General features: G+C 39.2%; 2 protein-coding genes and 1 long non-coding RNA gene across 4 annotated transcripts in view; 1 reads left to right on the top strand and 2 right to left on the bottom strand.

Annotated features, from left to right (window-relative positions):
* The window catches only part of LOC113657299, a 1727325-nt gene that overhangs the window by 332519 nt on the left and 1380989 nt on the right, over positions 1–13817 (bottom strand). The window lies entirely within an intron of this gene.
* The window catches only part of LOC113638759 (protein NLRC3-like), a 266503-nt gene that overhangs the window by 9638 nt on the left and 243048 nt on the right, over positions 1–13817 (bottom strand). The window contains exons 9-10 of the mRNA XM_047822120.1: positions 13648–13758; positions 7563–7673 (exon numbers count right to left, since the gene is read on the bottom strand). Of these exons, the coding sequence (XP_047678076.1) occupies positions 7563–7673; positions 13648–13758 (222 nt within the window). The remainder of the gene's footprint in view (positions 1–7562; positions 7674–13647; positions 13759–13817) is intronic.
* Positions 9492–12452, top strand: LOC125146172. 2 transcript variants are annotated; one of them, XR_007144652.1, is made up of 3 exons: positions 9492–9543; positions 11594–11891; positions 11988–12452. It is a non-coding gene; the product is annotated as an uncharacterized LOC125146172 (long non-coding RNA). The 2 variants fall into 2 exon arrangements; XR_007144651.1 differs by lacking the exon at positions 9492–9543 and adding an exon at positions 10618–11387.

Genomic DNA, 13817 nt, shown 5'->3' with positions numbered 1-13817 from the left:
TGCTGTTCTAACCAGTATTACACTGAAAAAAGATCTGATATCAAAGTTGGAAACCGAATCTAATTGTCTTTGTCTCTGTTTTTGTTTGTAACAAATGTTGTTAAATGTAGTGATTAAAGGTCACTGATCTTATCAGGTGATGTAATTGATTTGATGTTTTGTTTAATGTTTTTTTTTGTAATTTTCTTATACTAAACTATACCATACTATAGGCCTATACTAAACAATAGGGAAAAACGTTTATAAACAACTTATTTACTTTCCCTGCAATCTCTTGTCATTAATCAGTATTTACTCCTACCTCCCTAGATGAACTAAGTATCTTCTGAATCCATTGCCAGCGAATCAGTCTATTAATCTATTATCTCATAAATATATGAGTGCACGTATGTTATGTAACACTGAAGGCCCCGTTACATAAAAGTGTTGAGCCAGCCAGGAGGTAGTGGCTTTTCACAAAGTGTTAGTAAAAACACCTTTCACAAAGTGTTAGTAAAATTCTATGTTTCTATGATTTTAAATCTTTATATATTTTTCTTGGTTCAGCTGATTATGCTTGTTGTGTACATTGCATCTTGCTGTGAATGTGTTTTATTAATGTTGGCTTTGTAGAAGCCAACATTCTGATTTCCGTTATAAGCTTATTATTATTATTAATATTATTATTTTTCTTAGCAGACTTTTTAGACTAAAATGTGGCCTAGGCCTATCGAGCCACATGCACCAAATTCGGATATGTCGTAGACCCTGGTCTGAATTTGATTGCTATTACTTTTCTAAGTGATCGGAATTCCGGAATTCCCGGTACGGAAGCTCAAAGTGGCCCTTTTTTCCCAATGACTTCCATTATAAACTTTCGAGGATTATAACTCGGCAAGTTTTCGAGCGATTTACACCGAACTCAGACAGGTTCTTTAGGAACATCCCATAGCGTGCACGGAGCTCAGGCACAGCTTCTCTTTCTGTGTTTTATGCAGTATAATAATAAGTAGAATCCCATAATGACTGCAGTATTGACATGAAATGTCCAAACCCTCAGTAGCCACTTTTTGCCAAAAGTATTGGCACCCCACCTGGTATTCTGGTCACGTCACGTGACGTCGCGTGAAAATTGAAAATTGGCACAACATGGACATGTGACATAGCAAAACACTCAGCACAATGACCCCTCATGTCATGACCCATCCCTAACTGCCCCATGGGTATTCTGGTCATGTAATGTGGGGCAGTTCATGTGGGGTCACGTCATGTGGGGCAGTCACGTGACGTCACGTGAAAATCAAAAATTTGCACAAAATGGACATGTGATGGATCAAAACACTCAGCACAATGAGGGGAACTGCCCCACGGGTATTCTGGTCACGTCACATGGCGTCACGTGAAAATTAAAAATTTGCACAACATGGAAACGTGACATATCAAAACACTCAGCACAATGAAGGGAACTGCCTCACGTGTATTTTGGTCACGTCATGTGAAAATAGAAAAATTGCACAACATGGACATGTGACATATCAAAACACTCAGCACAATGAAGGGAACTGCCCCATGGGTATTCTGGTCACGTCATGTGGGGAAGTTTATGTGGGGTCACGTCATGTGGGGCCGTCACGTGACGTCATGTGAAAATTAAAAATTTGCACAACATGGACGTGTCATATATCAAAACACTCAGCACAATGAGGGGAACTGCCCCACGGGTATTTTGGTCATGTCATGTATTTTGGACGTTGCGACAAACTTTACAAATCTAGTTTCTCTTTACACTACAACTCTGGGGTATATTTATGTTGGCTTTGTAGAAGCCAACATTCTGTTTTCCTATTTAAGCTTAGACAAAAAAATATCAAGAGGAACTCCTCCTAGATCTTTCAAGCCTATTCTACATCATGCACCAAATTCAGATATGTTGTAAACCCTGGTCAGAAATTTGTTGCTTTTATTTTTCTAAGCGATCTGAGTACCAGTACTTCTGGTACCGAGTCTCAAAATGGCCTTTTTTCCCCATAGACTCCATTATAAACTTTGGAGGTTTATAACTTGGCAAGCTTTCAAACTATCTACACCAAACTCTGCCAGCTCCTTTAGGGTGATACTCTGAACAAAAGTTTAAATTGGTGTACCGACTGGCCTTTCGGTTGTGCCGCAGCCCCGCCCACAAATTATGCAAAATCAAAAAACTTTTTACAACATAGACATGTGACCTATCAAAACACTCAGAACAATGAGGGGAACTTCCTCACATGTATTCTATATCCATTTACCTCCAAATGTTTTGGCACCCTAGCTTTCTGTTTACTTACTTCCAAAAGTAACACTGACCCTTATGTCCATTCTCTTCCAAAAAGCACCGGCCTTTGCGAATACTTGCATCGTCAAAGCCAACATCAAAGTTTGTCATGACAAACTTTACAAATCTAGATTTAAATCTAATACCTATTTAATAGGCATTAAATATAGGTAATAGGTATTTAATATTATAACCTATTTCAGACTGTCTTTGATTTGAGTCGTTACGTCAACTCACTCAGCAACATGCTCATTGCAAATATGTCGCCATCTACCCAACCCAGGGTGACGCTTCTCCCTATTGTTGATTAGCCCCGGATGTACTAGCTTTCAAAAGTATGTTCGAATACCAAGCTTCATGAGCAACCTGAGTTTTCTATGGGGTGCATGCTTCCCTTACCTATTATCGCTATAGCTTAGCATTATACAACATGCTTGTTGCATACTGCTGCTGCCGGGGCATATTATGCCTCCCCCTTTACGCAGCACACTGGGCCTCAACTTACTACAGCAACATGCTTGTTGCAAATATGTCGCCATCTGCTCAACCCAGGGTGATGCTTCCTCTGATCATGATTAGCCCTGGATGTACTAGCTTTCAAAAGTATGTTCGAACATCAAGCTTCATGAGCAACCTGAGTCTTCTACAGGGCGTATGCTCCCCCTACCTGTTATCTATATAGCTTAGCGTATATACAACATGCTCGTTGCACATTGCTGCCGCAGGGGTGTATTATGCTTCCCCCTTTATGCTGCACACTTGGCCTAAACTCACTACAGCAACATGCTTGTTGCAAATATGTCACCATCTGCTCAGCTCAGGGTGACGCTTGCCTTGCTGCCTCCACTATAGCTGAGCGGATATACAACATGCTTGTTTTATAATTTAAAAAAAGCACTTCACTTTAACTGACTACAGCAACGTGCTTGTCGCAAATATGCTGACATTTGCTCAGCCCAGGATGACTCCTCCGATCTTTGATCAGTTCTGGACTTACCAGCTTCTACTGCAACAGTCATGTTGGGGGTTTCCTTTGGCACAGGGTTTGGGTTTTGGGGGTCTATTCTATTTTCTAGTGCTGCTGTCCCCACTCGGTTCATCCATGTGCACGGACGGGCATGTGGATTCCTGCCCCGAACAGAACCATACCGCCAACACTAACTGTATGCTATCATCTAATAAATTCTCATTTGACAAAGTGGTCCTGACAGAAATTAAGCTTTGCGCTAGTTCTGGCAGGCACACGTCGTCAAGCGTGCATCAGCTGTTAATCAGCAGTCCACGATGCTCACCAATCCGGTTACGTCATCCATATTACCCGACCATTTAAATTCCCATTCATTGAGCCGCCTTTTAGCATGTTGCCACTGCAGCAACTTAAACTCCCTCCTCCAACCCCGACTCCACCATGCTGGAACCCTTGTCCATTGTACCAGTTTACATCTTAAATCTCCACATATTTTCTCTCTCTCTCTCTCCCTCTGTCTAATTATTTAATTATTTATTTATCCATCTATTCTTTTATTATTTGCAAAAAAAAACTCTATGCATGATCAATGGTTCTGTTATATGGGGTGTCTATTCTATTTTCTAGTGCTGCTCTCCCCGCTCAGTCCATGCATGTGCACGGACGGGTGCGTGGATTCCTGCCCTGAACAGAACCATACCGCCAACACTAACTAATGTTATCATAGGCTATCATCTAATAAATTCTTATTTGACAAAGTGGTCCTGACAGAACTGTGGTTTATCACACCTGAGTACAATTTCTCTAGCCACACCCAGGCCTGATTACTGCCAAACCTGTTCAAAATCAAGAAATCACTTAAATAAAACCTAACTGACAAAGTGAAGTAGACAAAAAGATCCTCAAAAGCTACAAATCATGCAGAGATCCGAAGAAATTCAGGAACAAATGAGAAAGAAAGTTATTGAAATCTCTCAGTCTGGAAAAGGTTATAAAGCCATTTCTAAAACTTTGGGACTCCAGCGAACCACAGTGAGAGCCATTATCCAACAAATGGGCAAAACATGGAACAGTGGTGAACCTTCCCAGGAGTGACAGGCTGACCAAAATTGCCCCGAGAGCAGCGACGACTCATCCAAGATGCCACAAAGGTCCCCACAACATCATCCACAGAACTCCACCATAAGAACAAGACTGGGCAAAAATGTCCTGCATGGCAGAGTTACAACATCAGAAAACATCTGATGATCCCCAAGACTTTTGGGAAAATACTCTGTGGACTGATGACACAAAAGTTTAACTTTTTGGAAGGCGTGTGCCCCATTACATCTGATGTAAAAGTCAAATCACATCAAAGTTTATTTATATAGCACCTTTTTAAAACAGTAAACAATAAATAAACAATAGAACTAAAAAGCATAAAATAATAATAATAATAATAATAATAATAATAATAATAATAATAATAATAATAAAAACTATATAAAAATGCAATAAATACAATAATAATTATTAACATACACTAAAAAGAACTCCTAACAGGTAACTCTCATACTGCGTTGTATGGTGCACCATACAAATGTTTTTAAGTGTGATTTAAAAACAGCAAGTGAAGGAGCCGCCTAATGTACAAAGGCAAATTATTCCAGAGTTTGGGGGCCGCTACTGCAAAGGCACGGTCACCTCTGCTCTTTAATCTTGCATTAGGGGAGACTAAAAGCAGTTGCCTCTTAAGTTAACCAAAGAGCTCTGGATGGAGCATATGGCTTTAATAGCTCTGAAAGATACTTAGGATGAATGTTATTTAATGATTTAAAAACTAAAAGTAAAATCTTGAAATCAATTCTAAAATAAACGGGCAACCAATGAAGGGAAGCCAATATAGGTGTAATGTGTTCTCATTTGCGTGTCCCCGTTAATAAACGTGCAGCTGCGTTTTGTACCCTTTGTAAGCGAGTTAGAGATGCCTCACAAATGCCTACATAGAGACTATTGCAATAGTCCAGGCGGGATGATATAAAAGCATGGATGACCCTCTCAAAATCAGTAAAACACGATTTAGCTACCAAATTAATATGTTTTTCTAGTTTAAAGTCACCATCCATTAAAACCCCCAGGTTTTTAACAACACGCTTCACAAATGACTAAGTCACCCAGATCTACATCATGAGTATTAATGGTACCGCCAGGTCAAAATAAAATGATTTCAGTTTTATCTTCATTAAACTTTAAGAAGTTGGAGGCCATCCAAGCTTTAATATCTTCAAGACATCTCAGCAAAGGTGCTACAGAGTTTGCATCCTTCCGTTTCAAAGGCAGATAGAGTTGCAAGTCATCTGCATAACAGTGAAATGAAATGCCATGTTTCCTAAAAATGGACCCTAAAGGTAATATATATAAAGAAAATAAAATCGGTACAAGAATGGAACCCTGAGGGACTCCACATACAAGAGATGCAGTAGAAGACACAAATTCCCCAAGACGTACAAAGAAAGTTCTTTCACCCAGATAAGATTTAAAACATTGTACCACGGCACCCTTTATACCAACACAATGCTCAAGGCGAGAGATTAGTATATTGTGATCTATGGTGTCGAACGCAGCAGTAAGATCTAAAAGCATAAGAACAGCATAGTTACCTGCCTCACTGGTCAATAATAAATCATTATAAACTTTTAACAGGGCCGTTTCTGTGCTGTGAATTGATTTAAAACCAGATTGGTACAACTCTTGCAAGCCATAAAAGTCTAGATAGGCTAATAATTGACTAAAAACAACTTTTTCCAATATTTGGAAAGAAACGGGAGTTTTGAAATGGGTCTAAAATTAGCAAGAACCGAGGAATCCAGTGTCTCTTGCTTGTTTAAAAGACATCATTGGTAAAATTAATCCATCTTGTCTTTTAAACAAGCAAGAGACACTGGCTCAAACTAATTGAAAAGAGAGGAGCACACAGGGAACGAAGACGTATCAGCAGAAGGGTGAACAATATTGGCTCTAACAGTCACAATCTTGTCGTTAAAAACTGCAGTCTCTTGTCATTAATCAGTATTTACTCCTATCTCCCTAGACAAACTAAGTATCTTCTGAATCCATTGCCAGCGAATCAGTCAATTAATATATTATGTCATAAATATATGAGTACACGTATGTTATGTAACACTGTAGGCCCCATTACAAAAAAGTGGTGAGCCAGCCTGGAGGTAGTGGCTTTTCACAAAGTGTTAGTAAAATTCTATGTTTCTAAATCTTTATATATTTTTCTTGGTTCAGCTGATTATGCTTGTTGTGTACATTGCATCTTGCTGTGAATGTGTTTTATTTCTCTTTACACTACAACTCTGGGGTATATTTTTAAATCTAATACCTGTTTAATAGGTATTTCATATTTAATACCTATTGGAACAGTAAGGTTACAGGGTGAAGAGGTGAAGAAGGTACAGGAGTTTAAGTACTTGGGGTCAACAGTTCAGAGTAATGGAGAGAGTGGGAAAGAGTTAAAGAAGTGAGTGCAGGCAGGTTGGAGTGGGTGGAGAAAGGCGTCAGGAGTTCTGTGTGATAGGAAAATATCAGCAAGAATCAAGGGGAAGGTGTACAGGACAGTGGTGAGACCGGCCATGCTGTATGGTTTAGAGACAGTGTCACTGAAGAAGAGACAGGAGTCAGAGCTAGAGGTAGCCGAACTGAAGATGTTGAGGTTCTCTTTGAGAGTGACAAGATTGGACAGGATTAGGAACGAGTACATCAGAGGGAAAGCTCATGTTGGTCGTTTGGGGGACAAAGTTAGGGAGGCCAGATTAAGATGGTTTGGACATGTTCAGAGGAGGTTGAGTGAGTATATTGGTAGGAGAATTTTGGACATGGAGCTGCCAGGCAGGAGGCAAAGAGGAAGGAAAAAGGGGAGGTATACGGATGTAATTATGAGGATTTGAAGCTAGAAGGTACAAGTGTTGGGGATGCAGAAGATAGGGATAGGCGGAGAGAGATGATTCGCTGTGGCGACCCCTGAAGGGAAAAGCCGAAAGAAGAAGAAGACCTATTTCAGACTGTCTTTGATTTGAGTCTTTACCTCTGCATTATATTGTCTGTGGCTTGTCATTTTGGATTGTATTGCAGTTTCTTTATATGCATTCTAGTGCTATTGCAAAATAAACATTGAACTCTGTCTTTCTTGCAGACTGGGACAAAGTCATGAGATACTGATCCGATTTACTGTCTCAGACAATAAATACTTTACCAATTCCAATTTGGGAAACTCTCTGAATTTGAGATTATGATTGATGAGTGAGATTAAGATAACAGTACCTTTCCTGAGATTCTCTTCCCCCTTTAAAGTTGATAGAGTGTGGCTTGGAGTGGTCACTCTTATAGGACATACATCCGGACAAAGGAGAATTTGGCCTTTCCTCGGTTCCACTAAAAAGTACAGAAAGGTCAAATACATTCTAAAACAGTTTATGTAATAAATTCAAATTATTCACACACAAAAGAAACTGGTAATTATCTAGAGAATTTGAGGAGATGATTCTCTACTGATCATAAACAGAACCACCGTTGTCAGAAAACGGGGGTGTCTTCACAGATAAAAAACAGACACAAATGCAGGGATAGATTAAAAAAAAAAGAAACACCAAAACGGACAAACACTGGGGAAAGGACTTCTGGGACTTTTTTATTTTTGTGCACTTTTGTCACACTTTAATGTTTCAGATCATCAAACAAATTTAAATATTGGTCAAAGATAACACACGTAAACACAACATGCAGTTTTTAAATGAAGGTTTTTATTAATAAGGGAAAACAAAATCCAAATCTACATGGCCCTGTGTGAAATTGTTTGCCCCCCTGTTAAAACATAACTGTGGTTTATCACACCTGAGTTCAATTTCTCTAGCCACACCCAGGCCTGATTACTGCCACACCTGTTCAAAATCAAGAAATTCTACCCATGAATGCAATTCGTCCTCTACAACTGATCCAAAATGAAGCTGCTCGGCTTGTTTTCAACCTGCCTAAGTTCTCCACACCACCCCACTGCTGCAATCCCTTCACTGGCTTTCGGTAGCTGCACGCATCAGATTTAAACACTGATGCTAGCCCATGGGCGTAAATTTCATTTAACAGTAGGGGGGGGGGACAATAAATATAAAATTTCCCATGAGCAATTTTTGAAGGGGGGACACAAATAATAGTCTAATTGTACTTATAAAGATTATTATTGTAGCATGGACACGCGTCATTATGGGTATTTTCAAAGTTTTTATTCAAAGAAAGTATAACTATCATAAAAATAATCACAACAATAAAAACAAGGAATTAAAAAAGGTTTAAAATTTTATTTAAAATTAATTAAGACACTTATGAACCATAGAAATTGATTATACAAAAAAATACAGTGTGGTCAGTTCGGATGTAGCACAGTGCTCATTTAGTAAATATGCTAAACAGCTAAACAATATCCCTGCGATGGGTTGGCACTTCGTCCAGGGTGTATCCTGCCTCGATGCCCGAAGACTCCTGAGATAGGCACAGGCTCCCCGTGACCCAAGGTAGTTCGGATAAAGCGGTAGAAAATGAGTGAGTGAGTGAGCTAAACAATATGCTAATTGTGGCCATTAATGTTAAGTTAACATTATGCCAAGACGTCCCAAATAAAACAATGCATGGGAAAAGGCTTTGGCGTGTTAGTTACAGTGCACTATGCAACAAGCAAGTAAACAAGCTAACGTTAACCAGATAAGTCATATTTTAATCGCTAATATAGCAGATTCATGGAAAATTACATCCGTAATCAGCATTTTTGCCACAACTAAATTATGAATGAGTCTGCATCAACTACATTAAAGAGAATCACCTTATTTAAAGTGAATAAAATCCCCGACTTAATGGAGTTGAACATTAACTGAGCTGGAGTAGGTGAGATGACCTGGGAAAACAGGCAGTGGGTCAAACCATTGTGAGGAAGGGGAGGGGGAACTCAACTGTTTCTAAATGACTTTTTGCGTTTGGTTTTTTCCTACTTACACAATTATTTAGGTATACATACATATATTTTTCACAATAGAGAGTGCGATATTTTTTTAATATTTTTTTTTGGGGGAGGGCAATCCTCGGATGTGGGGGGGCATGTCCCCCCGTCCCCCCCGGGATTTACGCCCATGTGCTAGCCTACAAAGCCAAAAACAGACCAGCTTCCTCTTACCTCAAAGCCCTCATCACTCCTCGCACTGCACCCTGCACCCTCTGATCTACCAGCACTGCTTGACTGGTTCCACCATCTCTCAGGGTAAGAGGCAAGTTTACTACAAGACTCTTCTCTGTTCTGGCACCAAGGTGGTGGAATGAACTTCCCCTAGGGGTCCAGACAGCTGAGTCACTGGCTATTTTCAAACGGCAATTGAAGACCTACTTATTCAGGAAACACTTCAACTAGCTCACAATGAGACATTCCTTTTACTAATAAAACAAGTAGATAAGATACTCTAAGATTCTTATCCTTATAACCCTGTTGTAATGTGTTTCTTCTGTTAAGGCTTGCCTGACTTAAAATTATTTACTCCTTACTTTCCTGACAAGGGTGTATTTTATTCATGTGTCAGAACACAACACTGTAGTAACATCAGTTACACTTTGAATACTGATCTGTGTATGTAATGTATCGCTGCCTTTATACCGTCATTACCCTTCATGTTTAGTATCCAAATGACCACAAAATTATCGGGTTACTCATTTCTCAAACAATGGTGTATTTTATTTGAGCACATGCAAGTAACCGTTTCCTTTACCAACCAATTTAGATGCGTATTTTAAGTATGAACCTTGTATTGTGTCTTAAGGTGAATTTAAGTTTCCGGTGACGATTTCCCAGTTAGGGTGTGATTAATTTTGAAGTTTAAAGCTTGCAATTTCTTCTTTCCAGTCTCTTCCTCCCTTTCCCCAATTTTAATTTCTTTTGTGTTATTTTATTTTCATCTTCATTTTCTCTATTTCTTTTGTTTGTTTGTGTAGTTAGTTTTATGTTGTGTTTGTCTCATTCATTAAATGCCATATTTTTGTGCCACAAGTGATTGTCTCTGAGTATCGCTCACAAACTTAAGGTACCTGCAACATCTGGTCTGAACTACATGCTCTATTAAGTTAATTTAATTCAAATTACGGTGTAAAGTAAAAGGGGAGTGAACCTTCCTTGGCCGGGAAGATACCTCCTTCATAGAATTAATAAAGGTTACACGGCCTGTTCGGCGGATGAACAGACCAACTAAGTGTAACGTTAATTCCATTACCGTTAATTTCATCTTAGGTTAAAATATTTAGGAGTCACTATAACACATTATAATTACTTATGAATATTTACCTTGCTTCGCTACATAGCACTTCTTTCCCTCTCTTTTACTTTTATTAAAATAAAAAACACCTTTTGACACTTTTTCATTGTAACTTTGAACAAGGTTTTAAACTCATGGTATCTTAAGTATGTAACCTATTGAACCAGCATTAGTTTTTTCCAATTGCTAACACACTAAAATGACATGCACAGCACAATTATTTAAACTGACAGACAGAGAGCAAAACTTCTTCTCAAGTCTCCAAAAGTCTAAACACATTTTCTGCTTTACACACATTTTGCATTTCAAAATGGCACTTTTTAAAAGCACAGAACAATGTTCTCTGCATAAGACACAACAATCTGACATAAAGTCACGTTTGCCATTTCAAAACACAGCCATTCAAAATGACACTACATGAGCTAATTGGCCAATTACATGTGCCACCTGGCCAAACACCTCAATGGTTAATTAACTCTTCAATCAGGATGTAAGCACTATGAAAAGACCACAGGTGAGAACCTTTTGTTTTTTTTACAACAACAATGGAAGACATTGCAGAGAGAGGAAGAGGAAGAGGGAGGTTGAGAATAAGAGTGGGAGGAAGAGTGAGAGGTAGGGGTAGAGCAGGTAGAGGAGTTCATGGCCAAAGAAGACAAACATTTTCAAATGAAATCAGAACAACCTTAGTAGATCATGTCCTCAACCATGGGCTGACAATGAGTGAGGCTGGACAGAGAGTGCAGCCAAACTTGAGTCGTTTTGCTGTCGCCTCTGTCATCCGGACCTTTAGACTGGAGAACAGGTATATAACCAAAATATCATGTAGTACACATGTAGTATACCCCATGCCATAGTGTATCAGTTGGGTGACACCTGTTTACTTAGTGTAAGACATCAGCCATTCATGAACTGTACAAGTTTCCTGTAAAATGTACTCTACTGTGGGGGAAAATATTTAGGCTGTATTGTCCAAGCCATATATATTTTTTTATTTTATTTTTTCTAAAGGACTGAGAGACGACACCGTGGTGGAGGAAGGGGCTAAATGTTCACTGGGGTACAGGAAGCTGCCATTGTAAACTTGGTTTTGGAAAATAATGAAATCAGATTACGAGAAATTCAAAGCCACATCATCCAAGACAACACCTTATTCAACAACATTCAACGAGTCAGTCTGTCCACGTTGGCTCACATTCTCAAGTGCCAAATCTCAAAACCAAATCAGAATGAAACAACTTTATAAGGTGTCGTTTGAGAGAAACTCTCAAAGAAACAAAGAGTTCAGACGAGCATACTGTATGTGGATGTAAGTACTATATTGACTGCAGTACACTAAACGCAACATCGTTTCCCAATGTACTGGATAACACCATATTGACTGATTTTTGTTCTTTGTTTTCAGGGAGTACTGGAAATGGATGCTCATGCAATCCCACATGAGTTCATCTTTATAGATGAGGCTGGGTTGAACCTAGCAAAGACCAGAAGAAATGGGAGAAACATCATTGGCCACAGAGCCATTATAGATGTTTCTGGCCAACGTGGTGGGAACATCACAATGTGCGCTGCCATCTCCAGCATGCATGGTGTCCTACACCGTCATGCCAACCTTGGACCATACAACACAGCCCATATTCTCACATTTCTGGACAGACTTCACAACATTCTCATACCACCAGAGTGTATTAATGATGCAGACCATCAAAGAAACCGGTACATTGTAGTATGGGACAACGTGAGCTTTCTTCGTGCAGCCCCAGTCCAAAGCTGGTTTGCTGACCACCCAACATTTTTTGTGCAATACCTCCCACCATACTCACCATTTCTGAACCCCATAGAAGAGTTCTTTTTGGCATGGCAGTGGGAGGTATACAACTGGCAGCCCTTTGTGCACATGCCTCTTGTGCAGGCCATGGAAGAGGCATGTGATGAGATTGATGTGGGTGCAATTCAGGGATGGATAAGGCACTCGAGGCGTGAAGACACTAAAGCTGTTGTGTTCTGACCTTCTTCCCTCGATGTCTGGCAAGGGAAGATTGCTTGTGATGTTGACGAGGCGTTGTGGCCAGACCCAGCTGTGTGGCCAGATGCTGCCTAATTATTTTTCTTGCCTCTCTTTTTTTACTGTAATATATTTTTTCTGAAATTTTCTTTTTCAGTTTACTGTGTCTGCTATGCATATGTTGCACTGACTTTTTTTACTGTAGTGTAGGCCAGTCGGCATGCTCCGTGTTTGTGTATGACTGCAGTGCTGTCCTGTTTCCAACCGTGGTTCTAAATCGGTCTCGAGACCCATTTCCATGTCTGTTTCCACACCTATCTCCAGATCGGTTTCCATATCTGGTTCCAAACCTGTTTTCAAGTTCATCTTATTGTTTATTTTCCATTTGTGGCTATTTCATTTTGCTTTGTCTGTTTTTAGTTTTATAATATATTATTTTCAAGGCATTTCATTTGCAATTTTGATTATCTTTGATTCTTCTTTAGTTTGTTTTCCTTAACTCGTTCAAAGAAAGAGATCTGAGGTTCGTTGGCTGAAGAATGCTTCTTTATTTATTTTAATATTGTTTTAATGAAGATGTCAATAAAGAGAATTTTGTATTGTTACCCATGTCTCTGACTCTAATTGGTGATAACTGTGTATGCCAGTTATAGGTGTCCCTTTCTAATTCTTTGCGTGAAATTCCCAAAGTGGCGTAGTCGAAACTGATATCTTTCTAATTTGTATTTTGTAACTATTGTTGTTGCACCCTTCATAACCCCCCTCACTGCCACACATTTAATATTTAATACCTATTTCAGACTGTCTTTGATTTGAGGCTTTACCTTTGCATTGTATTGTCTGTGGCTTGTCATTTTGGATTGTATTGCAGTTTATTTATATGTATTCTAGTGCTGCTGCAAAATAAACATTGAACTCTGTCTTTCTTGCAGACTGGGACAAAGTCATGAGATACTGATCCGATTTACTGTCTCAGACAATAAATCCTTTACCAATTCCAATTTGGGAAACTCTCTGAATTTTAGATTATGATTGATGAGTGAGATTAAGATAACAGTACCTTTCCTGAGATTCTCTTCCCCCTTTAAAGTTGATAGAGTGTGGCTTGGAGTGGTCACTCTTATAGGACATGCATCCGGATACAGGAGAATTTGGCCTTTCCTCGGTTCCACTAAAAAGTACAAAGGAGTCAAATACATTCTAAAACAGTTTATGTAATAAATTCAATTT

Source organism: Tachysurus fulvidraco, chromosome 13 (genome assembly GCF_022655615.1).
Source record: "Tachysurus fulvidraco isolate hzauxx_2018 chromosome 13, HZAU_PFXX_2.0, whole genome shotgun sequence".
Taxonomy (NCBI): domain Eukaryota; kingdom Metazoa; phylum Chordata; class Actinopteri; order Siluriformes; family Bagridae; genus Tachysurus; species Tachysurus fulvidraco.
Note: the sequence above shows the minus strand (reverse complement) of the source record. Positions and strands in the feature narration are given on the sequence as shown.